This window comes from Aquila chrysaetos, chromosome 10 (assembly GCF_900496995.4).
Source record: "Aquila chrysaetos chrysaetos chromosome 10, bAquChr1.4, whole genome shotgun sequence".
Taxonomy (NCBI): domain Eukaryota; kingdom Metazoa; phylum Chordata; class Aves; order Accipitriformes; family Accipitridae; genus Aquila; species Aquila chrysaetos.
The window spans coordinates 41,092,850-41,120,709 of record NC_044013.1 but is presented as its reverse complement, the minus strand read 5'-3'; the positions used below and the strand labels follow the sequence as shown (position 1 = coordinate 41,120,709).

The following is a 27,860-nucleotide window of genomic DNA, read 5'->3' as shown; positions in this document are numbered from 1 at the left end:
TTCTAAATGTCTTTTTTTTTTTTTTTAATTTAAGTGTTCTTCAGTCTGATTTGAATGAGATGCCCTAGAGTAAAGGCCCTCTCCAGCATTCCCGTCCATAGGGCTGGACAAGATGCCAAAGCAGGTAAAAAGATAACCAGGAATTGAGTGCGCTGATTAAATTTTACTGGTAGGCCCTGCAGTCAAGATTAGGTAACTACCGATGTGTATTCACCCCTACTTCATGAATTGACTGGACCTATTAACTATGTGGTTTTGAGCTTTGTTACTAACACCAGCTAGTAATTTCTGTTATGCCATTGGCTTTAACAAGGCAGGTGTTCATGCATGTAGCAAGCACTTCCTTAAGGGTATTTTTTCAGTAAAATTGATGGACACATGAGCTATGCAGTGTAGGCATCAGAAGTGATTGTATTTTCAAATATTATTTTTCTTTTGGCTAAGCGATCACCATCTCTTCTCAAATGAAGCGATGTTGAGCAGGGGGTTGCAGGGGAGCAAAACCAAGCCCTTTCTCAGGTCTTGCAATATCAGCTGCACAGTGGACTTAACTTGGCTGGTGCCAGCGTAATACAGCGAACACATGGGAGGGCACAGGAAGAATGAGCAATTGGCAGAAACTCATCTTGTCCATGGAGCATTTCATAATGTGCGTGTCTGTTCTCTGTGGAAGCAGCAAGCTTCTTAATGTTCATTCAGAGGAGAATAACAGAAATCGCTTTGATGGCAATGCTTAACTGCGTTGCTAAGCTTTTTTTTTTTTTTTTACCTTGCTGTGTAAAATTTTGTATTACTGGAAATGAACTACTTACGCTGTCTGCAAAAGATAATGCTCCTAAATGAGAACATTATTCTAGCTTCCCCCCCCCCCCCCCGAAATGTGTTAATGGGGTTTTGCAGTATATTTTCCCCTTTATTAATGAGCTTAGCTCATGTAGTGGGAATGCTGCTAACTAAATTTAGCACTTTTTCTGTATAAACAAGGTGATACTGTTCATTGACTTGGTTAACTTGTAAAGAATTGCAGATTTATGCTACTAAATACAAATGAGTAGGGTTACTTAGGAGGACTTTCTGTCAAGGAGAAGGGCAACAGAAAAGGAATATCTAGAATGCAAAAATCAGGACTGTCATCTTTTCCCTTCTTCATTTTCCCTTCTAGCCTCTCTCTTCTCCCCCCCCTCGCCCCCACCCCACCAAATGACAAACAGGACCTGAAATCTCTTCTGGCTAAGTTTTCCATTATGTTTGTACAGCAAATACGTCCTTCCAACTAATATTGTCAAGGACATGGGAGCCCAGAGGCTAAGACTTAAATACCTGAAGTGATTCAGAGGGGACAAATCTTCACTTAATGCAGGCCAGCTCTTACAATGCCACCATTTCTTTCCCCTGGCTGCAATATGTGCACTCTGCAACTTCACTCTCGGGGCCCTCAATCTCTGCTCTAAAAATTGAAGTCTCTGCTAGGAAAACTGCATTTGTGTTGGACCACAGTAGCTTTCAGCTCTACCTTAGCCTCTGCAGCCAGTCCTTCCTGCTTCCCTCTACCCAAGGCAGTGTTTGCATTGAATGCTTGACATTCATAGGCTTAGAAATATGCCACTTAGAGAACATTGTATAAGTGTGTCTGTGCTGAATGACCTGCAAAATTGCAAGTGCCAGGTGGTATGAGTCTAAGGACACATTCTTTCCGAGTGCCTTTGCTTACAGCCAGAATTACCAGCAATGAATTCAGTTTACAGACAGTGTTGTCAGCCTGCCATCTCTCATACGCTAGATAATACCTTTCTAAAAACAAAGCACCCCATGGGAACCATTGATGCCAGGGGACGGCAATTGGGAGGAAGAGTAGCTCAAACATACTAAGTTATGACTGCTGCTGAGACTGAACTTCTGTTACATGGAAGCAGTAGAAAAGCTATAAACTACAGTGGATGAGGTAAAAGTCCAGCTATATTCAGCCTTTGACTGGAGCTGATCTGACATCCTCTCTAGGAAAATGGCCAAAAAGAAGACTCTATCTTCCAGAATGACCTCAGTGAATCACTTGAAGAAGAAGTTAGAGCATTCCTCAGTGATGAGGAGAAACTGCATCTTTTTGATGACCTCACTAAAGTTAATCCGGTGACAACTACAACAGGTAAGCAGCCAGCCAGGGGAGTATCTCCTGAGGAATCACTTTCCTTGGTGGCTACTAATATATGGTAGTTACTGTTCTCATCGCATTAATACAATCATGAACACAGTAGTTAAAGATTCAAAGCCTATTAAAGCCTATAGAAAGCCTTAGAAAGTCACATTTGGCTTGGTTGATTATTTTTTTTTTCAAAATACTCTTATTTTAGATTTAGCCATGCTGACCTCTTATCCAGCTCTGCATGCAGAGCTCACATTTGTATTATTGGTTCAGGTAGCCAGGGTGTGGTTGAGAGTTAATGCTATTGAAGGACTCCTGCATGACCTTGTGATTGCAGTTTGGTGTTATATGAATGTATCAGAAAACGAGGCTCTAACTTACATTCAAAATATATCCATGAAATTAGTTTTGAAAAGTAAATTCCTCACTCGACTTTTAAAGACGATCCTGTTAAGAGAAGCTAAGGCCTGTTCCTAGTGCAGGTGGGGAATTCTTGCCTCTGTTTGTTCTGCAAGTGAGCAGATTTGCTTTCTAGGACTGACTGTGAAACTTCATAAAAGCACAGGATTTATTGAATGGAATAGTTAGCAGATCCCTTAAGATTTTTAAAAATAAGGGCAACTCTTAAAGACATTGTTATGTATATTAGACCTATATCACTCTCTTGATCACCTCATTCTCTGTTAAACCTAATAGGTAACATATCTGAAGATTTTTGTTACAAACAGGAACAGGAAGAGTCAAATACACTCTTCAAAAGATGCTAACAGAAGGTGTGTCTTTCAGTTCTGAAATGTCTTCAAGCAAGATACACAGTAAACTTGTTTTACACAAATGCTGGCTGCAGCCTGGTGGCTTTAAATCCATTTCAGCCTGTCTCCTGCCTCTATTCACCTGAGCTTATGAGAGAGTACCATGTTGCACTTCGTCCTCAGGTAATCCTTATATTTGAAATAACTGTCCTGCAGAACCAGATGTCAAGTTCTTCAAAATCTATATAAGCAAAATAATCCTAAAGGATAAAACCCATTTCTAGTGAAATATGACTTCTGTTAAAAGAGCAGTACTGTTTTCAGATAAATGTGAGAAGACCTTTGCTGTCCATTGCTGTTGAACTGTGTAATTACTGTTCTCTTAAATATTAATATTCTCTTTTATTGCCAGGATTTAAAGCCTCACATCTTCACAGTGGCTGAGCAAGCCTACAGAAAAGTCCAAAGCCAGATAGACCCTGTAAACCAGTCTATAATTGTGAGTGGAGAAAGTGGTGCTGGGAAGGTAAGGAGATTTTTTTCTGACATTGCTCTTAAGTTTTGAGATTTGCTAGTGATTTGTACTGCATAGTATTTCAGTGAACAAGCAAAGAAAAAAAAATTCTGACAGAGCATGTAGCCAGTCTGCTCTAGCACGACTGTCTTGAAATATGCGTAAAGCATTAAGTGATTGCTGCAGATAGACTCCACTAAATATAGCTGCTCTTTAGGTGACATCTGTAATTTCTGGGAGGGCTAGATTTGAATCATTCAACAGGAATTGCACCTCAGTTAATGTCTCAGCCTAGTCTGTTAGGGAGCTAGTGTGGGTCTCAGCAAACCCTATGCAGAGACTTAGAAGAAGTGGAGAGTTCAGATCCTATCCTAGGCCCTTCCATCCCTATTCAGGAAGATATTGAAGATATTTTTAAGCCTGAGAACAAAATGGTTTGCTGAGTGTTAATGACTCAAAGTCCATTTGTATTCAATTCATCTTAAGATACTAGCTGTTAATTCTAGCTGAGCTTCCAGATGGTTACAGCTTGATAAAACTGCCATTCAGCAAAGCACTCTGACTCCAATAGCATTTAAATGTGTCTGTTGCATGTAAGCATAAGCACAAAAAGTTTCCACTGAACTAGAGCTATAAACCTGACACAATTACTCTCTTTAGCTTCATCGCCAGCTGCAGCTAGCACTGTTTCACTAACTAACGTAACTAATAACATGGTAAAAACAAAGACCTATTGTCAAGCCTTTCTCTTGCAGACCTGGACATCTCGCTGCCTTATGAAATTCTATGCTTCTGTTGCTGCTTCAGTTATCTCCCCAAAAGGCAATGAAACTGTGGAAAGGATAGAGAAGAGAGTGTTGGATTCCAACCCTGTCATGGAAGCATTTGGTAAATTAGGCTTTTTTTAACAGCAAAAAGTAGTAGTGGCCACTGTGGGAATTTTCTTTGTTAATAGACAAGTCTAAGCTAGCTCTTGGTCCTCTCCTTAAAAGACAAACTCTTCAAATACTGGAGCTACATACAAATCACCCTTAATATCTGTATGTCCTACATGGAAGAGTAAAACCACTCTGATTATTCTGTATCTGTCACTGGCAATTTCACAGGAAATGCATGTACCCTGCGGAATAACAACAGTAGCCGTTTTGGAAAATATATCCAGCTTCAGTTAGACAGGTAATAATTACTGTGTAAAAACCTTATCTATTGTCTTGTTCCTTTAAATCTTTACAAGTCTCTTTCTGAAGTCTGCCACAGAATATTTTATCTGTCTTTAGAACATATTTTGGTTTGCTGGCAACTTACATTATTATTATTATTTTTTTTTTTTTCTGCAAGCTCTCAGCCTGATTCTAAAAGAGAGCAATGGAAAAACAGATGCAGTTAAGAACTCTGAATAAAATATTACATTAAGCTTGCACAATGCTGAAGGTGGACTGCAAAGGATTCATAGTCAGTCGGTATCTTAACAACACAACACCTGTCAGATTCTGTGAGGAAGTTTTGTTGAAATCTTTGCGCTTTTTTTTTCTCCTCTAGATTCCACCATCTGTGTAGTGCTTCCATTCAGACTTTCCTTTTGGAGAAGACCAGAGTTGCCTATCAGGCCCCCAATGAAAGAAACTTCCATATTTTTTATCAGGTTTGCCTTCAGTTAATTTTGCTAGATATTTCTGACAAATAGTGGGGATCAAATCATGAGATTTAGCATAGTTGCAACTTCTAATATTTAACAGTTTTCCTGTCTGCCATGCTTCCAAATTAAATTATGCTCCCAGTACGTTATTCTTCATTGTCTGTGAGCTGTAAATACCAAAGGCAGAATTCAGTCGTTACCTTGTTTTCTGTTTCCAGATCACAAAAGGTGCTACTGCAGAAGAGAGGCTAGAATGGAACCTTCCAGAAGGGGCTGACTACCGCTGGCTGCCAAATTCTGAAAGAAACTTAGATGGTAAAGATTAGTTTCACAGACTGTCCATTAATAATGGCTGTAACCTTAAAGCAAGGCAGGCAAAAATGTGTCTGTCCTATTAAATCCTCTGACCCAGGTTGGTCAGCCAACAGCAGACATTCTGCAAAGCCACCTGCATTAATGGGATTCTTTATAAGTTTCAGTTTGCACTATTAAGAGTTTTCACCGGGCTTAAAACAGCGGTTTCTGGCCAAGCAAATTTGCATCTCTCTGTGGCTATGTTTAGAAACTGTCTCGTCTTTGGATGTGCTTCAGCAACCTGCTGCCTAACTTCAGAGCCCCACAGAGTCAGTATTGTCAATGACTTGGTTCTCTAGTTTGTGCTCTGGGATTTACCGAAAGAGCATCTGGCTTCCTTGATCTCCTTTGACAATTCTAGCTAAATTGGTTGTGGTATAGACTGTTCTGCTTGCTCGTGTTTGTGTGCATGGCTTTCTTTTAAATAGCACTTGTTTGGCTTTTCAGAGGACTGCTTTGAGGTGACCAGAGATGCGATGTTTCACTTGGGCATTGACCGCTCCACACAGAACAATATTTTCAAGGTCAGGTACAAAGCATGGTCACCACAAGACTGCTAATGATGTCTGGAATGTCTTTTTAGTGTGGGATTTCTGCAGAAGTAAATCTGTATCAATGTACAAAGCATGGGTTATTTAGTACTCCTGGCTGGAGGACTTGCAGCTACACATTAGGTTGCATAGCCAAATATTAGATCTTAACTAAAAGCCTGCACCTGTGAACTTTAGTTTTCCTTCAGTAATTGCATCATTAGGAATTAACATAGAAATTTGGAATCTACTTACTTTTTTTTGTGCAGAAATGTTTTGACTGTTTGTGTGGCTAAGGCAAGGCTAAGAGGACGCTGTCTTGAAGGGGAGCTCTGTTTTAGAAAACTCAGTGATTGATTATATTTCAGGTATTGTCAGGCCTTCTCCATCTTGGGAACGTTCAGTTCTCTAATCCAGTGGATGAATCTCAGCCTTGTGAACTAGAAGACAAAACCAAAGGTGAGGCAACAAGCATGCTGTGCTCCAGAGAGTCTTGTTATCTTAGTGCAGATGCCTAATGGAAAGGATTACTACGCTTTTCTGCTTGATAAGAGACTATCAAGGTCACGAGCAAACCAAAATTTAAATGTGTTTTTGTTTGGTACCTCACAGTTTCAAAGTATTGAACAAACAAAAACCTAATGCTTCCCTGCTCCAAGAGATAACATCCTTCCATTACAGGTCAAGGCAACTGCAACATTAGACAGTCATTTCAGAATGATTATTGGCAGAACTGTTACTCTTGATTGTAATCTTCATTGACATCACAAGACTCCCAGAAATCTGACCCAGAGTGGAGAGCAGGGCTTTTAAAATGAAACCTTTGAAGTTTTCATGATAAGGACTAAAGCTTAGTAACAGCAAATCTGTTAAATTGCAGCATAGGTTGTTCTGCATGTCTTTAGGAGGCTTGTGGATCTAGTTTTCCTTCAGAACTAAAACACTGTCCTGAACAGGGAAGTTTCCTACTATTATTTCACATGGTCTGAATTCACACTACTTAATATTCCAACATTTTTGCATATAGCTCAGGTTAGCAAGATCTTAAATGCTTTGTTAGCAAATACTCATTCTTTGACATTTCCTTACTATCCTCAAAATCCCTGTTCTTCTCTGGTCATGACTGTTTGATTTCTCTATCTGGATTTAGCCGTCTCTGCTCAAAAAAGGTAAAAAAGTAACAAAGACATACCTAGAGAGTACTCTCTAAAATGCCTACTTCAGTGTGGCAAACTTCAGACTTTTTTGGTATTGTTTCATTTTAAACAGAGTACCTAAAATTCTAGGGGTACTGTACATCCAAATTAAGAGTCTCGTCTTGCAAAACTTTATCCCGAGTTTGGGTAAAAAGATCCAAAATCCATATTTAAGTTTGCAAGTTGATGGAAGTGTCATTTTTCTATACTATCTCTAGACCTTTCATAACTTTAAAGGGGCTGCATTCATTTGACACTGCAGACAACTTGCAATGTTTTTTTTCCTGAACAAGATTTTGTGAAGACCGCTGGAGACTTGCTGAAGATACCTGTCGAGGAACTACTGGAATCATTAAGAATTCGAACAATAACCGCTGGAAAACAAGTCTTCAAGAAGCCATGCTCCAGAGCCGAATGTGAGACTAGGAGGGACTGCCTTGCCAAAGTGATCTATGCTAAGTAAGGACATGTAGGCCAGGCTGCTGTGCTAATCCATATAACTTTTGTGAGGGAATAGGGAGGCCAGAGAGATTTACTTTCCCTGGCTTTCTGCTTGGACTCAATAACAGTGTAACCCTCCCTTCCCCTCTCGACACACCCTTGATTCAGTTGTGGATACTGATGTAGCTGCCATATATCTAACAGAGAGATCTTCAGAGAACTGCTGTTTCATGTCAGCAGGCAGCATGTCATCATTTTTTGTTTCTTCCATCTGATACTGGTATAAACAGCAGTAAAAGAACGCTACTCTGATTGTTGTAAGCAAGCACTTTCCGACTAATCCAGTTGTCATTGTCTGCAGATTGTTTGAATGGCTCGTTTTGGTCATAAACGAAAGCATCTATGCAGATCCATCAGTGTGGACCAGCTTCATAGGTATGGTTATTCAACCCTGGTGTAACCAAGTAACTGTATGTCCTTCCAGCTACTCCTAGACCAAAGTGCACTGTCTTCCCATGTTTCTTCTAGGTTTGTTGGATGTTTACGGTTTTGAAGCCTTCCCTGAAAACAACTTGGAACAGCTTTGTATTAACTATGCCAATGAGAAACTGCAGCAGCACTTTGTAGCACACTATCTGAAGGCACAACAGGTAATACCCCACTAAGATCAAATGTTAAATATCTAATTTTTAAACAGCATCTTTTGTCTCTCTAATTTTATTTCTGTGCCTCTGGTCAGATTACAACTTTCAGTCGAGTAAGTAATGCCACAGAAATCAGTAGGATGTGAGTGACAGCTGCTTTTTTAAAGAGGAGAGTGTGGGGCAGTTTGTGAATGAGACAGCTTTCTCCCTTGGGTACTGGAAATCTGTTCCCTATTATATAGCTCCATTGGCTCTGTGGCCTGTTAAACTGTTTGCTTTCCCTCAAAGAGCTGAACACTTAAAACTAAATTCTTGAGGGAAGTGTAGCCTAAATTGAGATTCTCTTGGAAGCTGCTGCTTATAACCATGTTAATTCTCTTCATCAAGCGTAAAGTACCTAAATGGGTGGGGAGCTTCTAGACCTGAACTTAGCGCAAAGGCAGAGCGCCCAACAGAACCTTGTAACCTGAACATTAACAGCACGTGGTACCTGGTGGAGACCTTCTGCCGTGGGAGAACAGCTTCCTAAACCCAGTTGTCATGCCGGTACCTTTAAAGACAAAAACACACCGTGCACTAGCTTTTATTTTTGAATGGGGAGGTACACGAGTTGTGTTGTTTCACAGTACAGAAGGTATTTGCACCATGCTAAATACATTGCAGTCACTTGCCTAACTGGTCACACACTGCTAATTCCAGTTCTCATCTGAGTGCTTTGAAAGCTACAGAGTCCCTGCTAGGCCTGGGCTGCTACTCTAATAGATGTACTTCAGTCCTTGTTGAATTCCTCCACAACATATACATTACCACAACGCTCTTTGCCATTAACTGGAATCTGGGGAATTATTTTCTTTATGGCACCAACATGATGGTACCTTCTGTCTCGTGGCATAGTTTTATCAATTTGTTCAGGAGATAAGTATCTCTTGGACCATAATTTGTGCTTTCATATGCCCAGTGGTTTTTTTCCTGCCTGCCCTCGTCAGTGTGCCAGGGGTTAATGGTCAGCAAAGATGGAAACCAAGTTCAAGTGCACAATTACTTTCCTTGAAACTGATTCATGACCTCTGTTTACAGTACCCCTCCCAACCACTGCCTGCCCTCTTACCTCCCTTGATCTGGCTGTGTCCCAAACCACTTAAACGCCATTAGTGGCTGTGCTGAGCAAGCTGTTCGCAGGACACTTTTAAAATAACTGGCCAGAGCTTGTGCTTGTTAAACACTCCTGACAGTTTGCTCTGTAATTTGGCATAAATATTGTACAAATTATTTTAAGCAGTATCTTTCTCCATTTTGGATCAGCTGTTGTTTTAAATGGAGCCCAGTTAGAAAAGTCTGGCACGCAATGGTTGGTTTAGGGCTACATCCCAGTCTAAAGAAGGAGTTCTGTGTGTTCCTTGCCCTTCGGGGCAAAACTCAGTTACAGCCAGGAGAGGCTTAGTGTGACTGTAGCCTCTGTTTGTTTAGTCTAAATCAGCCTTGCAGCTCTCTGATAAATCTGTGAGGTTCCCAAACACTTAAACAAATTGTTCCATCAGGATCTGCTGCTACATACTCAGAAGCTACCTGGAGTAGAATATCCTCGTTTGTTTTGTCTTTTTTTTTTCCTCTGGATTGCCATTGAACATAAGCTGACTTTTGGATGAGCAGGCTGAGCCTAGGAATAACTTGTTAAACAGTAACTGCATCCAACTGCAAAAAGGCATACAGTTATTTGAGCTCTGGTGCCCTCTGCTGCAGAATAACCGATTTCTCTCTTACTTCAGGAAGAATATGCAGCTGAAGGCCTACAGTGGTCTTTCATAAACTACCAGGATAACCAGAACTGCCTTGATCTGATAGAGGGCAATCCTCTCAGCATTTTTTCTTTGCTGAATGAGGTAAGCGTGGATCTAAACCCCTAATGCTTTTGGCCTAGTTGCCTGCCTTCTGTCTCATGCCACCAAAGAAATCATGAACACTATATTAGCAGGAAACTTGTCAGCTGTAAAATTTCTGCAGAGCTTGTTTTTCAGAACAAGCATGACACTGCTTCTTCCTATTCTGAGTTGTCTTTTTTCCTCTGATCCTGGATATTCTGATTCAAATATGAAGCCTTAATTACATTTTTTTGTTGTGTTCCCCCCCTCCCCCATATTTCAGGGCTTGCATACTCAAAGCAACTCTGAAAATAAAATGGCTGTGATTTTAAAGTGTTTTAGCTTTTAAAGACAGTTCTTTATGACAAATAAGAGATGCTGCAATTTTGTCTCGTTTGCTATGCAGGAGTGCCGTCTGAATAGATCCTCTAACACTGACCTGTTTCAAACTCGGATTGAGAAAGCCTTGTCTAATAATCAATGTTTAAGTCAAAACAAGTTTAGTAAGAAGCCTAACTTTATTATTTCACATTATGCTGGCAAAGTCTGCTATCAGCTGGCAGCAATGGTGGAGAAAAATAAGGTAGGTGTTTTCAGAAGGAGCTGTTTAATAACCAACAAACAAATAATCTTACAGACCAAAAGCACTTTAAATCAAAGCACCACTAACACGTATATTCAGTGATGCCTACTGGCTATACATACCTTGCTCTAAATAAATCCTTCAGGCCATGTAGAACTGGGTAGTGTTCTTGGTTTGATTTTCAGTGAACCATCACTGGCACAAGCAAATGCTTTGTTAGCTGACCTTTCAGCTGAGGATTAAGTGGACCATGTATCACCAAATCACGGCTTCTTCCGTTCCTGAGACAATGCAGAAGTGTTAATGGCATCAGGGCATTTCTATAACCATAAATATAGCACTTCATTTCCCAGAAAAATTCAGATAAGTTTATGAGAAACAAGAACATGGACTCAACTACTGAAAGTTCTGAAAGTACCAGGAAACTTGAGTTTTGGCCTCATTGTCCCATCAGGGATTAAATGAAATAGTCTGCAGACATGAGGGTCCCTTGTCAGTTCTGACATCGCCAGCAATTATGGGAAGTGGTATCAGGTGATGCAATAAAAATACCATCTCTTAATTAAAAGGAAGACTTTCTAATAGACTTTCTAATATCTGCTGCAGACTCTCCTATGGGGATTAAACTAGTCCTGAGACTTCTAGCTCACTTAAGCTGTATAACTGGAACAACGTTAGGAGCAGCTGTACATTTGACTAGATTTGCTAAATGTTCAGCCAAACATTGTTTTCTGTACCTGAATCTGACTATGAATGAATGTATGCAGTCAGATTTGAAACTACAGCTGTGGTTAAATCAAAGTTGGCATCAGAAATACTATTCCATCTATATATGTGGAATTTTTAGTCATTTTCAAAGGTGGCAGGTTTCTGCCTAAGTTCAAATACTAATGAGTCATGTTTGTGTTTGCAGGACCCCATTCCACCAGAGCTGGTCCATGTTTTGCAGAATTCTAAGGATCCTTTGCTTCAAAAATTATTTCCTGTGACAGAAAGGAACCAAAATAACATCAAAACCCAGAACAGAGCAGCTGTTGTTACAGTGGTGTCAAAGTTCAAGGTACATCCTCTTCAAGTTTCTGCTTTATACTGCTATCTGCATAACTAGATGAGAAAACAGTACAGTTGGACCAAGATCAGTCAATGTTATTAAAATGAAACAGCTGTAAAACAGAAATAGCTTCAGACTCCTGAGATTCTCTGGGTTTTAACTCACTCCAATTTTACTTTTTCCTTTAACAGTTGGGCATCTGCCTTTGTGAGGCTTCTTCCTACCTGTTCCTCTTGAGGGGTTAGCTTCAACTGATGGCCCTGCTATAATTTTGGAAACTTTCTGAATTTACCATCAACAATTTTACAAAAGCATCCATAGAGTGGATTTTTTGCTCAAGCTGTCCTTACAGAAGAGCTCTGCTAATACTGACTCTGTAAAGCCATCCTTCCAAAAAACAGCTTCATTGTTTTTATAGAAGACCACTGATTAGCTAAACTGCCTGGGGAGGAGGAGTCCCTAATTAAACTTGCATTTGTTTTCTACAGGGTTCACTTGAACATCTCATGCAGATTTTGAATAGCACCACACCACATTACATCCGATGCATCAAGCCTAACGCTGACTGCAAGGCAATGACTTTTAAAAGAGAAGAGGTAACTTTTCAAAAGCTTCTCCTCACTGAGTCAAGCTTCATAGAGACATTGTGCAGGGCTTCGCATTGGGTCTGTTATGATCTTGAGTCACTTGCAAAGCTCTTTTCGCAGCACATTTTGAAATAGCTTTTTCTCTTTTGGAGCTTCCAAGTTCCATCCTTTCAGAATCATTGATGCTGCTTGTCTAACATGGAGCTAGTAAGCACAGCAGCTCTTCCAGATGCAACTTACTTGTTGCTGTATGAGAAGTTCTCTTAACAGAGCCCTCCTGGGTTATTTGGGGTGCTGCCATCCCAGCCCTCAAAATAGATAAAGGCAATCTGACTGCTCAGCAGTCCTGATCACACATATATCTGCATGGTGAATGCCTACAACAAAACTGCTTGCTCCTGGAGTCTAGTCTAGGACAAGTTAGATGAGATCAGCTGACAAGCATGTCTTTGGGAGCAGAGCAGCAGATGCTAAAGCAGTAACTAGAGAACCTTATCTGATGTGAAAACAAGCAGCTGGAGTAGTGCTGCGTTAATCTTAAACACTCAGAGAATTTGCTGATTGCATGCAAGTAGTATTAAAATACCAACACTGGGTTTTCATATTCTGCTGCATTTGGTCAGTGCAGGGTGTGTGGATACCACAAGAGAGGGCACACGAGGACTGTGTGAGCACAGCCTTGACCCTACTCTGGGTGTTACTCAAAGCAGTAGCTCGATGGCTGCATAATCCCCTTCTCCACCCTCTCCGTTCATTCCCCAGCTGCCAGTGTGGTGGTGCACACCAAGCAAGCTCTGGCGTGCTTCCTGAGCCAAGCTGCACGTGGCTTGGGTCAAGCACACCCTGTACAGACCTTAGCAGCAGCTTCCACAGACAGTGGTTACCTAAACCATCTCAATTTATGCCTCAGGTTCTCAGCCAGCTTCAGGCGTGTGGAATAGTTGAAGCCATCACCATCAGTGCGGCGGGCTTCCCTATTAGGTAAGTCCAGAATTCTTGAGCAACGTCTTCCGTAATCCATTTCTATAGCGATCAGTGGCATATTAGTTATTTGGAAGAGCTGGTAAGCAGGAAATCCAAGTATTTTGCAGTCTGTTTCAGACCACAAAACTACTGATTCTTTCAAAGCTATCTGAAGAGTTCTGCTCACTGCTTGCTTTTAAGCTTATTTGACCACATCTCCTTCACGTTTTGGAGACAAAAATACCTGTCACAAATCTGGACGGTTGTTCTGCGTTTTGGATAATGAAACTCTGCTCGTTCAGCAAGTCCAAAAGTGGAATAACAGCACAAGCAGCAGTGGTAGCACAACTTGCATTCGAGACAATGGGATTCTTAAAAATACAGCAACAACTAACAAAGTCCAGATGTATCTGTAACACACCCCCAGTCTGAGATCTCACTGTACCTTTCCAGTCTGAGAAGCTAGGGAAGAGGTGTTTTGATGTGGACTATCACGTGCTAAAACTTTCTAACTGAATGTGGCTTCGCAGTAACATGTTCAGCAATTAAAACGAAATTATAAATGGCATTCATCTAAGTGTAGTCATCTTGAAGTCGAGCATCTCATCGCAGCCAGTCACCTTGCTGGGCTTTCTTGACCACCTTTAGAGGATGGAGGGAACAAGGCCTGAGCTAGTCACATTTCTGACAGCTCAATATTGATGGGGTGAAGCTCACTGTTAACATTAACAGGCACAATTCCTGCCCAGTCTTTGTTACAGGCAAAAGTCACTGTCTGTTATTGGGCCACAGGCAGTCTCCCGAATTTCTTCAGAAAGTCTGTATTTTCTTGCATGTTGGTGACTACATAGGCATCAGTCTATTTGCACTGGATCTTTGAAGCCATTCTGCAATTGTGCCCTCTCAAAGGACAAGTTATTTACCATACTGTGAATGATACTTGCCTAGAATTAACTGTACGTTTGTCCGTCAGGATCCCCTTCCAAAGTTTCACTGAGCGCTATGAAATACTGAGAAAATTATGTGGGTCCAATAAAAACAGAGTGTGTGATAAAAGCAACTATCATTCTGCCAAGAAAAAAGGTACGTTTCTTTAGATAATCCCTCTGCTATCAAGTAAAATTATCGCTGCACCAATTTGATATCACATAGATCAGTTACTGTGTTCAGCACTAGGGACACCACTATTCTCAAAATCTTTTTCTAATCTATCACAACTTGAGTTTCTAATCTATCACCAACTTGAGCTTCTAATTTGCCTAACACTTACAGCATGCTCTTTTAAAAACTGCAAGTCTTTAATCTTAGTGCTGTTTTTCTGTGTTCCTCCTGGGTAGGGCAATTACAGTTATGATGGTGTTTGGGGTTCCCCCCCCCCCGCCCCCGATATAATTTGATTTAGAGTTGGTTCTTGAGTAGGCTTGAAAACCACTTACCTTTTTGCTTATATTCCTTCTCCTTCCTTTCTTTTTTTCCCCCCACCTTGTTTTCTTGCCGAACACACTGACCTTCTAGCTTACCTGGATTCTGCTGCCTCTACCTTTTGCAAACTTCTGTATGCGATTCTTTTTTCTAAGCAAGAGCGAGGATGGACTTTAAAAAACACAATCCAATCTACAAGGTAATATCTTTGGTCTGAACCCCTGAAAGAAGGACCTAATCAGGTGGTTACATTTAATATTGAAAGTTGCTGCAACCCCCTTCTTTCTCCCCGATTAATCGATCTTCACCCAATGGGTCTGTTCAGTAACCAGTAGATGTGGGAAGCAGGACCAGTAAGTACCAGCCTATGTCAGATAAGTAAAATGGCTGGAAATCTATTAATCATGCGGAAACGGAATGAAGTAACAAAGTAGAGGCTGGAAAATGACTTAGACACCGTACCTTTCTCCCTCAGTTATAAACCCATTAGCTGAAATGCCCGATTGTGATAGGTTACTAGTCCTTTTTATCTTTAGTGGGTAATAAGCTGCAAACAAAGCAGAACAATTTCCTAAACATGGGGATAAGCTTTTGGTTCCCTTATCAGCCCAGCCCCAGGAACACCATCATAGTCACCAGATGTCTTCCTGTAAGCAAGAATTGCTTGTATTTGTTTTCAGTACCTTAAAATGCTCTCATCTCCTTAGAAATATTTATAGCAGAAAAGCAAACAGTATCCAGGATGGAAAGATACAAAGACCATCGAGTTCCAGCATTGGGCATGCAGAAACTCATGCAGCATTGCCTTGAACAACACAATCTCTTTCAAGGACAGGTCTGAATTAAGTCTACCTCTATTTCCACATAGATTAATCTGGCTAATCTGTTTGTCTCATAATGTAAAAAATTGTGTACTATGTCCCAGAAATGGTTTTAATAACCTCTTATTGCTGCAATAAACTCCTGCTTAGTACATGTCCCTGTAGCTGCTTCTGATGCCCTGTGAAAGCTGTAGAGTTGTGTAGAGTTTGTTTGCTGTTCCTGCATCTTTCAGTACATTAAGGCTACGAGGCTAATTCCTTGCTTTTTGTTCATTGTTCCCAACAGCTTTGAGTTTTGGGTATTTCATCAGATTTTCTTAGGGACTGAGCTGCTCAAATATATTCTTAATTGCAGTGCTGTTGCTTTCTGATGTTTCAATGTAGGATGCTTTAAACAATGTGAGAACAGCTGAGCCCTCCGTATGTCTGTCTTATTGTCCAGATCTACCCAAAATGACATTTGTTACCTATGGATAGGTTATAATAGAGGTCATAAGACAGCGCCCAAACTACATCCTAGTTAAAACTCACCACGCTGGTATTCTAGTTGCTAGCACATGGCAAAATCTACGCTGTCACATTTTTCCCTTAAACACAGATAGATCTAGTGATGTCTCGGCCATCACCTCCCCTCCTCTTGTATCTGTATCCCCCCCTAAATGGCCAAGAAGTCTCCATGTAAAGACAATTACTCGGTCTTGATTTCCAAGTTTTGTGATACTCTCTCCTCAATGCTTCGTTCGCAGGCGAGACTCCAGTGGTGGATGACAACAAAGCATCACGTTCTGTTGTTTTTGAGATCCTTCAGAATGTTGTTATGGGACCAACTACTGCTGAGCAAACAGGGAACAGAGCAGAAAACACTTCAGTGTACTGCGGCAAAACCAAAGTGTTTATGGCTAATTCTGTGGTAAGAGTGCTGTCTCCTTGGCTAGCAGTTCTGGAGCATAATTGCATAATGGGGATTCTGGCAGAGATGATCATCATGGTTTAGGCAATACTCCTGCTAATGCCAGTGTGACCAGAATTTGGCCTTTTCTATTAAACTAAATCAAACATCCATCAGAATCCAACTATCAGAAGCACTTTGTTTAATGGCATCCTTGTTGCTAACGGACAAGGAGCTGCACTTGTGCCTAGCGTTATCAGTATCGTGCCAGCTCCAGTAAAGATTACAGCTTTCCTTAGCTTCAGCTGACAGACTTGGCTACTCTGGCAGGCCTAAGCAGCAGCTTTGTGAAAGAGATGAAGGAGATGAAGGCACTTTTGCAAAGCTTCCGTACTGGAGGATGCAGCCACAGAAGAACCCCCTTCAATGGAGCTAGTTTTAAGCCAGCTGCTACTGTGACTTTGGGAGTGTCCGCTTTTTCCCCCCACAACACTCTCTTCCCCCTCATTTTCATTTTACATGTTACCTAATAAGCACTAATGAAGTGCTCTCACTTCCAAAACCTAATCCAGCAGTCTTAGGACACTGAACTGTGCATGTGGTTTTCTGACAAACACCAAGAGACTGTAGAAGAGGGAGGAGTCGTAACCACAACTCCGTCCCCGAGTATTAACTGCAGGCTCGTATCCCCAATGCAGCTGGAGCAACTTGAAGCTAGAAGAGCAGAGGTGTTAAATGAGAAAGCATTTTGCATCCAGTGTTGCTGGAGAAGATTTAAACAGAAGAAACTAGCAAAGGAGAGATGGTCTGCAACTGTCATCCAAGCAGGTAATTTGGTAAGGGTGTGACTGAACATAGTATAACAAGTAACATTTCCAGTTACACTGGATGTTTAAAGCGGCAGGAGTGGTTACATTAATTGAACATGGAGAAAGCTTAAGTGCCATCTCGCATTGTGTGCAAGAGCTTCTGGGATTCTTTGTACTAAGATTTCTTTTAATTAAATCTTCAGCTATTCGTTCCTGGTTAGCCAAGAATCGCTTCCAAAGGATGCGCAGAGCTGCTAATGTTATTAAGCATGGCTGGAGGAAATGGAAAGTAAGTACGTTGGTACAGGAAAGCATTGAAATTGAGTGACAGAGGCTTTTTAGTGTTTGAGAAAGAATCTACCTCTGTCAAGTAAATGTACAAAACCAATACTGTCAATTTTCCAGAAAACTGTTCTCAAGCTGAAGAGCAGAAAACGGACGGCAGTCTTGTACAGCTGCTTCTACAGGGTAGCAGCGTAGAGACTGCAGAATAAACTCGTTCCTTACCTTCATAAAATGGGAACCTGTCCCAAAGGGTGTCCTGTCCTTTAAGATGCCCTTTTTTAGACTCTTCAGTTTTGCAGTTTTGAACTTTGCTCAAGATGTTTGAGAATCTTGTTCAAGAATATTGTTCTGCATCTCTTTGTCAGGCAAAAATGGCTGCGTTAGCAGCAGCAGAACTGGATGAGGGTGAAGAAAAGGCATTCTTCTCAGTTCCTGGAGCTACGGTGATCTCAGCCAAACCGCCTTGCTCTTTGGAAACAACTTGGCCTCTGCATGCGATAATTCAATTCTGGCCTCTTGGCCTTGTCTTGGCTGCCGCACCTGTTACTGTAACGGGACTTCGGAGAGACCTGTCCCTGCTGGCATGCCTCAAAGTACTTCAGGAGAGCGACTGCTACAAGGTGGAAAGCTGTTTCTTTGGCTCTGGCATCACTTCCATTAGAGCCCTCCCACAGGTAACAAACCTCACGCACTCCAGTCAGCAGCACAGCTAAGCTGCCGCGGGTTCAGGAACCTGAACTCTGCTATCGAGCAGAGCAACTGTCAAGTCTGCTCTCAGGCTACAGTCTTCCTTTCTCCGCTGGCTTAGATACACAAGGATGAATCTGACATCAATAGGTCAAGCTAGACACAGGGCTGAGTTGAGACTTTCAACTAAGCATGAAAACTCTTGTTAATCTCTGTCATAGGAACAAACCGATCAAAGCTCTGCTTCAGAAATGGAGAGCAGAGGATTCTAACATGGGCTCTGCTATTATGTAGTACGTATTTTTTCTGCTTAGGGGATTCAAGTTGCACAACAGGTGAACACATGAAAAAGCACCCACTGGGTGTATTACTGTCCCAGTAATTCTGTATTAACTTCACTGTGCAGACAACCGCAGACTAATTCGCACAGAGGGTTTTCAGGGCAGAAAGCAGGGAGCAACCCTCGAGTACTTCATCTCCTGCACACATGCAGAATAGTCATAGATACCATTTACTACAAACAAGCTGCAACCCACACTGGCTTCTCTCAGAAACTGCACTCCGGTTACAAATCACCTTGTCCCCGTGCTTGGGTTTTTTGTTGATAAATTTTTAAGGTTGCATAAAATTATGCGTGCAAGAATGTAGCCTTTGTCTGGTCACAGTTACTACAAGCAGGAAGAAGCAGTACCAAGTCCAGTACTGACTGAATACTCAAATCTTCAGAGTTCAAGCTAATTTCAGTTCAAATTACGGTACTGGTACTCTTTGTAGTAATCATTTCTCTTAAACCCATTTGTACTAGGACTCCTTTGGAGGTCTTCCCCTCCCCTTCATATTCACTAGTTGCTTATATGCTAAAGCACTACTTAGTTTGACTAGCAAAACTAGCTCAAAATCTGGCAAAAACATGAACTGACCTCTCCGCCTCTTTTTCTTGCAGGGCTCTATCAAGTTTCACTGTAAGAAGTCTCCCCTGCATTACGCAAACGTCAGCCCCCATACGGATGCCTATTCCATCACTGGATTTAACCAGATTTTACTGGACAGAAAAAAACTCCTTCCAACATAGGTTTTGGCCGTCTGCATATACTGTACTTTTTCCTTCAGGGAAGGACTGTCTGCAAGCTGCTGCTTTCAAATTACTCAACGTCCGTATCTGCTGCTACCTCAGAGCTTTCTATATTGATGCATTGTACGTATGCTGTACTTCACATTTAGAACACATGGGGGGGGGCATTCCTCCTCCCACACACATGCACATTATAGAGGAAATATCCGTACTATGAGAACACTCAACATAATTAAAATAGATCAAGTGCTTTAAGCAATATATACTTGAAGCGAACACTTCTAACACTACCTGGGAGAAGCACGAGGCTGGTAATGAGAGAGCAAATAAGGCAAACATTTCTGATGCGTGCTGGATTCTGTTGGGAAGTACAACTACAACTACGTGGATTGTCCACGAGCGTTCAGTAATGTAACACAACTTCTGCTCTAACACCACCAGCAGATGTCTCAGGGAAAAGCGAGACTGGACTCTTGCGTTGTATCTATACGACCAAAACATACGTACTCTCACAACTGCCGTGCATTTCCAGCACTCCCCAGTCAATAGCGTTACCTCTGCCAAGGGCCCAAGGTTCTCATCAGAGGCGCTCTACACCGTCTCTTTGTTCCTCATATGCGTCTTGAAAATGTTCGGCTCTTCTGTGTATGCCACTTTTAAATAAACTGCTAACTACCTTGTAAAGGTGTCTGACAATCTGCAACAAGGTTTAGTTAACAAAAACATTTCAGATCAGTTTGGGAATTAAAATAAATGCAAATATATTTAATATTAATTGTCATTGGGAAGCAACGTTTCCCATGGTTGATAGTATTTCCATATCAACAGAAAGCATAGCCCACAGAACATCCAGTTTAATTCCTAGTACCTAGAAATCTGTCCTACACTATGTCACGGTTTATCAACTCTAAATTGAAAATTAGAGCACTGACGTCCATGAGCGAGGTGTGACCACACCTGGAGGAAGCACACAGCATGGTGCACCCCAGGAGCACGGGGTGCTGTCAAACCTCTTCTGTCAGAGGGAAAAAATGTCAAGGAAAGAAAAACGTTCTCCACGTAGCTCACTCAGGAAGGATGTTCTCCTTCTCTGGAGGTTCAACAATTCTCAAGCAACAGTCTGCAAACTCAACAAATAACGGCTCCTGCATGTACTTCTTCATGAGGGAGCTTTTGTCTTCTGCTTGATCGACTGTCAGCAGTAGCTGCTGGAGATGTGGATTCAGAAGCAAGCCTCTCAGTTCTTCCGATTCCCCTTAAGAAAAAAGAAGAAAAAGATTAACAGTACTCGTCTCTTCCAAACGCGGTCGAGACCACCCTTATTTTGCAAATAAACTTTCAAAGAGACATGGTGAAAGGCCAGGTGTCTGACATTTAAACCCTTAAGGCCATGCAAGGAGGCGCAGGAACTGGGATAAATCGCCGTGAAGAATTCGGGGGAGCTGTGCCTCCGCTGAGGCCCCCCCCCCCGCCTTCTAACTTCTCAAGATTACCTAAAAGCTTGAGTTTCTGCAGCGGGACGCGGTCCTGCTCGTCATCTTCCGTCAGGATGTCCTCCACCGACCAGGGGCCGCCTGCGGGCGCGGAGAGCAGAGCTGCCGGGGAGGGGGGCGGCGGGGACACCCCCCGCTCCCTCCACAGCCCACCCACCCCCCCACCTACCTGCCTGCCGCCCTCCGCCGTTCAGCGGCCCGCCGGGGAAGAGCTGTCCGACCGCCGCCGGCCGCTCCCGTTCTTCCTCCCGCTTCGGCTCCGGCGGGCAGCGTTCTGCGGGAGCGGCGGGGGTTAGAGCAGCGCTGCGGTCCGACCGGACCCCCCCCCCCCCCGCCCGCCCTCCGTCCCCGTCCCGCCGCTCAACTCACCCTTGTGGGCCCTGCAGCAGAGCACGGAGCAGCTGCGGGACGAGAGACAACGGTAAGGGCGGGAGGCGGCCCCGCACCCGGAGGCCGCCCGCCCCGGTTCCCCCCCACCTCCTCCCCGGTTCCCCGTCCCGTCCCGTCGCTCACTAGCCGGCGGCGCAGCGCGGACAGCGGTACTTGGCCGCGCCGGCCGCCCCGCAGACCCCGCAAGGCCGCGGTGCCCTCATGGCGCTCCTTCCTCCCTCCGCTTCCGGTCGGCGGAACGCCGAGCGCCTCCACCCAGGCTCGCTAGTCCATTGCCGAGCGGCGGGAGGGGCCTAGCGCAACCCGCCTGGCCCCAGCGTTATTTTTTTATTTATATACATATATTTAAAAAATCTCCCCTTGAGGGGGTTGTGGCTGGATTCCAGCTGCCGCCTTGCTTTTGAAACGACAATCGCTGCGACAGGCAGCGATGCGTTAAATATTCTGGCGGTTACCTGCCCCCCCCCTTGCCAACGTCGCTACGAACAGAAATCATACGGTAAAATAAAAAGCAGGTAATAAAACCGCCCCCAGGTTGATATTTACCATCTGCCCCGTGGTGAGGTTCGGCTGAAGCTCGAGTTTAGGTTGAAATACGGTCAGTAGGAGACAAGACGTTCGGTTTTTAGCCGAAGGCTCCGTGGGGCCGGCGGGGGTCGAGCTCACAGCAAACCCGTAGTGTTCAGCAGAAAAAAATGGAGCCGGATTTATCCCGAGTTACGTTATGCGTTTAAATAATTCATTTTAATTATGTTTCATTTAGCGCCATCCATTTCCTTAAATGTCTGAATGTTAATTCAGACTGACACAATTCTCCCAGAGTTCTTCAATGTAAAGTAGCACAGAAGAGGGGTTTTACAGCAATAAACGCAAACCGCTGAGTATCGGAGTCGTTAATGTAATGGCACTTGCCCGTTTCTTTCACCAGTGGGTGAACCCATTTCTCACGCAAAACACGCTCTTTTCTCATACCCGCTCAGGATCAGATCAATGGGATTTTGCTCTTGCTTCACGCAAGCCTTTTGAAATGCTGAAACGATGACAACAAAGCAAACAAACTGGAAAGAAATCCCTGAAAACTCCAACCTGGACTGGAAGGGCTGATTTTGGTTGGACTGTGTGTGCGTGTGTTTCGTGAATGGGAGAACATTACCACAGTATGAATGCTCACACTGATGTCATACCACTGAGCAGTATTTCAGCATACTTTAAAACCAGCAAGATGAGCTAACGTCACCAGGGTCTATTCGATCAAGGCTTCTGGACTGGTAACTGTGCAAGAGGTAAGAAATTTAAGCATTGAGATTCTTCTAGGCAATATCCCTGTATAACTGAGAATGAGCATTCATCTCTACTAGGATCTGGCAGATTCAGTAGCCAACTTCTTTTTTGGAGCAGCAGGAGGTAAGAGCTTTTCCTTTTACAACATACTTGGCCTTGACATTTTTTTTTTGTTTGGTTTTGTACAGGCGACTTGACTGCAACTCTGATACTGATGAATTCAAGTGAGTTTTCTCCTAGCACAGTGCAAATTTCAAAAACCATGGACTCAAGTGTTCCTCTATTTATAAGCAGAAATATAAAAAGTGTAGTCGCAAATGCCTCGCAAAAACATGTAATCCAGCTGCGTACAGCAGTTAAAATTACAATAGTAAAACAGTGCTGAGTGCCCCCATTAATAAAGAGATTCACCAAGTATTCAGAGATAAAACTGACTGACTGTCAATGAGAAAGCAAAACTACATTTTCCCCCCAGACTACTGAAAATTTTCTAGCCGTTTCACTGTCTTCAAAACCACACAGATAACACGAAAAGGAGCAAAGCGAGCACAACAGAAGCCCGTTTCCAAACGCAAAGTAAACAGGGCTAATGGAGTTATTTTTATCTCTGAGCAAAAGAGCTCTCCCGTTTCCCTTCAGAGCCCAGACAAAGCAGCCGCGCGCCCCGGCCCGCTTCAAGAAGGAAAAGCCGCAGACCTCCCCAACGCTGCACCCGCTTCACCCGCTACCGAAGGCTGTGAAAGCTGCTGAGAGAAGCCACGAAACTCCAGCCCCCCTTCCGCGGCTGCCCGCCCTGGGACCCCCCCCCCCGCCCCGCGCTGGTTTCCGCGCCCCGCGTTGGTTTCCGCACCCCGGAGCTGTCCCCTCGCCGGCAGCGGGCGGGAATGGGGCGTTATTTCAGCTCTGCCCCTGACTACGTTGACTAGGTCAGGTCCATCAGCAGCCCTGGACCACGGGCAGCCCCGGCTGGATGTTCTCAATGGTGCGGGCTCGGACACGCTGGCGGAGAGGCATTTCAGAGGGTTGAGTTTAGACCCCAGGGTTTTGGGTTTCAGGGTATAAATGATAGGGTTTCCCAAGCAGTTCATGGTTATCAGCATAGCTGTGCAGTTTCGAAAGATGTAGACGCCTGGGTAGAGATCAGCGTGGCACTGGTGGTTAGTTGCGTCGAATATGACTCCTGCGAAAAAAGGAGCGTAGGAGATCAACGCCAGGAGCCAAATAAAAATACTGGTTCTGGCAACCTGGATTTCGGCTGATTTGTAGGTGCCCGTGGCTTGTCCGCATGCTTTCATTCTCAGCTTTCTTTTCCTCAGGATGATAATGATTCTAAGGTAAGTGAACAGAGGTATAATAAAAGCCACCACAACATTGGGAATGGCGATGAAGATGAGGTAGTCGACGCAAAACGGACTGTAGAGGATGGAGAGATTTTTTTCCGTGCGCAAGCAGTTCCACCCCATCAATGGCAAGCACCCCAAAAAGAGAGCAAGGACCCAGTTAATTAAGACTGCAGCTATGGAATGAGTTCTAGCAACCCTGAATCTTGTTCTCATGCTTTCAGCCACAGCCAGATAGCGTTCAATTCCAATGCTTACCAAGTTATAGATGGTGGATAAAATAGACATAGTATATAAGGCATAAGGCGCAAGCATATCCTTGGATCCAAAGATTGTAATGTCAGGATTGGTGATGAACAGCATTGAAATCCAAAAGCCAGAAAAGCTGGTGAAGAGATCAGAAAAAGCCAAATTGCAGAAGAGTATAGAGATAGGCTTGTGCAGATCCTTTGTGGCCATTCTGGTGAAGATGACTGTGCAGTTGAAGATCACAGATGCTATGTTAATGGTCAGCTGAGGGATGCCCAGTGCGAGTACTAAATAATGACTCCAAATTTTAGTGTGGTTAGCAGAGCAGTTTGGGTATCCATTCATGGTGGAAACCTCTATTTTCAACCATTAACAAGGTCTGCTTTACTCATCCCATATTCTGTAAGAGACCGTACTACACGAGCGTTACTGCCACCTCGTTCTCCAGGCGAAGAATGAATCCTGACACACAGCTTCTGTTGCCACATCATCACCACGACAGCGGATTAAACTTTAACCACTCATGTTTTTAAATATTTGGGTTACTAACTCAGGGCATAGCCTATTACCTTTAAGTTGCTAGGATAGCCAAAACTGGAAAACATATTTACTACTAGACAGATGATCTGCTTAAAGCCACCTTTATCAAGAGCAAAATCTGGCCAGGTATTGTGAAGATTAATGATCACATCCATCGTTTAAAAATCTTTAAGGACATTCTAAAATGGAATGAATGTGACTTCAGCTTTAATTCACAAATAAATTAGATGGATAAAGATTAGATAGTCAGAAAATGGAGAGCAGTAATTTTTTTTGTTTTGGAGGAGGGAGTATGTGACTGGTGGAACTCAAAGAAGAGCAACAATCTTGTGTCACTAACCTGGACCCCAGTTCAGTGAGGGTGTAAGTCCAAATTTCAGATCAGCTCTAGTGACATCACAAAACTTCTAAAGTGCTTGAGATTGAGTACTTCTGGAGTACTCAGAAGTTGTCAGAATACACCTGAAATCGTACGGCCTTTCTTTCTCTTGTGTAAATCAGAGGTACTGATGGTTTACAAGCTAAAAAAAAAAAAAAAAAAAAAAGAGATGCATTTAATGATTTGTTGAATTAACTTAATTTTCAAACAAGGAAATGCAGGATAATGGCTTAACCCTTTAGTAGATTAATTGTATTGGAGACTTAAGATGCCTAAACAGTTCTGAAAATGCCATTTTTTTTTTTAACCTTAATTATTGGATGAGCATGTAGCTAGAAAATGACAGACATCTATACTCATACCTTTGTTACAGGATATTTTGTGTTTGCTTATTTAAAGTTATTGTGTAACTTGTACACTAATAAAACAACATAACATCATTATATCTTTTCTTTCTCTGTCTCTTTAAAGGTAAATGATTTTTGAGAACTACATTTATAATACTTGACACTTGGGGGAAAAAAGCTCTTTGGACGTACATTCAATGCTATCAGGCAGCAGAGGGCACTGCTGGAACAAACAATAGAGTATACAGTGGGGAACGTGGGGATTTTTAACAGCGGAGCAGTTTGGGTGAGCAGTACATCAGTGTATCAACATGAACAGCACCATGGATATTTTTTTTCTATGCAGAAGTGGCTGCTTTTGTTTGCTAATACTGAGTGTGGGTCGCCTCTGTGTCACCCCGTGTTTTATTCAAAATGCCCACGTACAAGGAGAAATCTCCAATGTGCTCTGGCTGCTACCTGGCATCAGCAACAGAGCAGCTTTCCTTTAGCAAAATTATCCAGGTAAAGCCATGTTACTTACAAAGTTATTCTGATTTAATTTATTTTTTACTGTTAGTAACAATGTTATATCATGATATTGCAAAGCAGCTCAGCTAAGTTTATGGGCTTTCCACATTCAGTGCTGACATCTGATCATTATAGCAGCAATCCCAGCTCTAGAACTGTAAATCTGTGCACTATATGATAGCTCTGCCAGAATTTACAACAGAAGAAATTTGTGCTAAAATGCTGAGCTTAAAAGGGAAAATTCTATCGCTTCTTTTTTCTATTAAAGTTGACGTGTATCAGTGTATTCAGGTTAGTGTGCAATTAGTAGTAGTACACAATTATTATTATAGACTAGAAATACTTTATGCAAATAAGTAACAGGTATTTCAGATGGTCACAAGGAAGTGCAAAGAATGATTATATAGAAATAAGGGCTAAGAATTGATTAATCAAGTCTGCTAATGTATTAATACCCTATAAAACATTATTCTCAAAGTGTCACAGATAAACCACTCTTTGCGCATCCTATAATCCACCTCGTACAGACCCGTCAACCACACCTTCGGTGTGAGGTTGCTGCTGAACAAGGGCTCTACTGTTTCTGTCACCTTGTCAGTGCCAGCACCACAAGTCAGCAAGTCCTTTTAATAACAGCAAGTATGTCAGCGGGTAACGGACAGCCCAGCTGAGTGTCGGTCAGGACTGGCAGCGGACACCAGACCAAGCCACAGGCACTCCGGATCTCTTCTGACCGTGTTTTCCATGGCTCTGTGAACTGAGGGGCTGAGGGCTGGGATGAACAGCAGGCTATCCACAGAGTCAAACATCTTTAAAAATATCCTAGTTACTAAGAAGAGTATATCCGTGAACTTGGACTCCAAAGCGCCCTAGACATTCCCGAAAATGCTACTTGAAATTTCTCTAATTTGAAAATTTGTTGTTCAAGCATGAAACACTAAACGATATGAGATCAGAATGTAATTAAAGATAATATCAAGTAGTATAAATAGCTCTTCACAGAAGCTTTGTAATCTTATTTCCCTAATATAATTGCATAAAAATTAGCATAATGTTGCTAGATTAAAGGAGACAATATTATTGCAGAAACTTCTTTTTTAGTGGGCTTCAATATACAGAAAACCCCAGATTTGTATATTCCAGCCCTCTGTAGTGAAGTCTGCGCTCTCAAAAACAGGTAAAAAGTAGTTTGAATTGAAAACACCATGTGAGACAGAGGGCTACTACATAGCCAAATCTCTACGTGTAACAGTCTCGATTAAAGGGTATCCTTATACTCCCACATTCTGGGAACTTTGCAATCTTTCTTGTACGTATGCTCACAACACACCTGCAAGGAAAGAGTGTTATCTACATTTTACAAATGGGAAAAGAACAATCACATTATTTGCTTAAGATCACATAGAAGTCCATTACAGAGGGAACTGAATCTAATCTCCTATATCTTAGGCTAACACTTTAAACACTGGCTGTACCTCGCTGTTGGCAAGCCTTTGATTGATATTTATCTAGATTTCACCTTCTACGACACTTTTTAGTTCTATAATTGGTTTTATATTTCTTTATCAGAATGTCCAAATTCCTGTTGTTTTGATATTTGCCATGCATAAGAAATTGCTTTGTTTTGTGTAGAATCTCAAAGTTCAATAATATCTGATGATTATGCCTGTGGAGAAGACAATAATCACTGAACATGTTGAAGAGACTGAGAAAGAAACATGAGAAGCTTCAGGGTGAATTTTTAATGACCATTCATTTGAAGTGGCTGTTGTGGAAAATCTAACTTCACACAACTGAGCTTGCAGTTTCAGAAATGCCCATAACCTGCAGCTCTTAGACTTCAACAGGAATCACAAGTGCTCAACAGCTCTCAGAATAACAGGCCCCAGCTGTGAAATGCCAAAGTTGATTTCAAAACAGGAAATTAAGTTCAGGAGCTGAGAGTCTTAGTTCCGTGCAGTAACCCTTGGACAACATACACTTTTATGTTAGTGTGATGTAACGGCAATTCTCTATGTCCTTTATGCTGATAGTACACCAAGAAACTTGAGTTATGCCTGAAACTACAGGAGAAAAAGCTGCATCCATGTAGTGAA

General features: G+C 42.4%; 3 protein-coding genes and 2 long non-coding RNA genes across 11 annotated transcripts; 2 read left to right on the top strand and 3 right to left on the bottom strand.

Annotated features, from left to right (window-relative positions):
- Positions 1-34: 34 nt before the first annotated feature.
- On the top strand, positions 35-19,919 carry MYO19 (myosin XIX). Of its 6 annotated transcripts, none has more exons than XR_003925505.2 (24): positions 35-124; positions 1,999-2,143; positions 2,927-3,075; positions 3,305-3,418; positions 4,162-4,294; positions 4,513-4,582; positions 4,946-5,048; positions 5,261-5,357; positions 5,844-5,920; positions 6,295-6,385; positions 7,416-7,581; positions 7,925-7,998; positions 8,092-8,213; positions 9,974-10,087; positions 10,473-10,649; positions 11,563-11,709; positions 12,189-12,296; positions 13,198-13,268; positions 14,224-14,333; positions 15,380-15,507; positions 16,240-16,403; positions 17,081-17,210; positions 17,395-17,480; positions 17,842-17,983. XR_003925505.2 is itself a non-coding variant. In XM_030028939.2 (24 exons), exons 1-24 carry the CDS (start codon positions 113-115, stop codon positions 19,233-19,235), a joined length of 2,898 nt encoding a protein of 965 aa, XP_029884799.1. In that variant the 5' UTR covers positions 35-112; the 3' UTR covers positions 19,236-19,919. The 6 variants fall into 6 exon arrangements, 3 of the variants coding, with proteins under 3 accessions (XP_029884799.1, XP_029884802.1, XP_029884803.1); XM_030028939.2 differs by lacking the exon at positions 15,380-15,507 and adding an exon at positions 19,107-19,919 and having other exon boundaries at positions 17,842-18,150; XR_005933478.1 differs by lacking the exon at positions 17,842-17,983 and having other exon boundaries at positions 17,395-17,481.
- Positions 4,165-11,567, bottom strand: LOC115347499. Its single transcript, XR_003925509.2, has 5 exons — positions 10,772-11,567; positions 8,698-8,757; positions 6,182-6,366; positions 5,243-5,349; positions 4,165-4,237 (listed from the first exon to the last, which is right to left on the bottom strand). It is a non-coding gene; the product is annotated as an uncharacterized LOC115347499 (long non-coding RNA).
- Positions 19,920-19,979: 60 nt separating the features above from the next.
- ZNHIT3 (zinc finger HIT-type containing 3) lies at positions 19,980-21,373 on the bottom strand. 2 transcript variants are annotated; one of them, XM_030028957.1, is made up of 5 exons: positions 21,242-21,372; positions 21,098-21,129; positions 20,898-21,002; positions 20,729-20,809; positions 19,980-20,490 (listed from the first exon to the last, which is right to left on the bottom strand). In XM_030028957.1, exons 1-5 carry the CDS (start codon positions 21,319-21,321, stop codon positions 20,300-20,302), a joined length of 489 nt encoding a protein of 162 aa, XP_029884817.1. In that variant the 5' UTR covers positions 21,322-21,372; the 3' UTR covers positions 19,980-20,299. The 2 variants fall into 2 exon arrangements, with proteins under 2 accessions (XP_029884817.1, XP_029884818.1); XM_030028958.1 differs by lacking the exon at positions 20,729-20,809 and having other exon boundaries at positions 21,242-21,373.
- Positions 21,374-21,816: 443 nt separating this feature from the next.
- On the top strand, positions 21,817-22,777 carry LOC121233612. The gene is made up of 2 exons (XR_005933479.1): positions 21,817-22,401; positions 22,588-22,777. It is a non-coding gene; the product is annotated as an uncharacterized LOC121233612 (long non-coding RNA).
- Positions 22,778-23,229: 452 nt separating this feature from the next.
- LOC115347494 (lysophosphatidic acid receptor 1-like) lies at positions 23,230-24,670 on the bottom strand. The gene is given in 2 exon segments (XM_030028950.2): positions 23,230-23,403; positions 23,406-24,670. Coding segments are annotated over 2 exon segments (996 nt in total). The 5' UTR covers positions 24,334-24,670; the 3' UTR covers positions 23,230-23,335.
- Between the last annotated feature and the right edge of the window lie 3,190 nt (positions 24,671-27,860).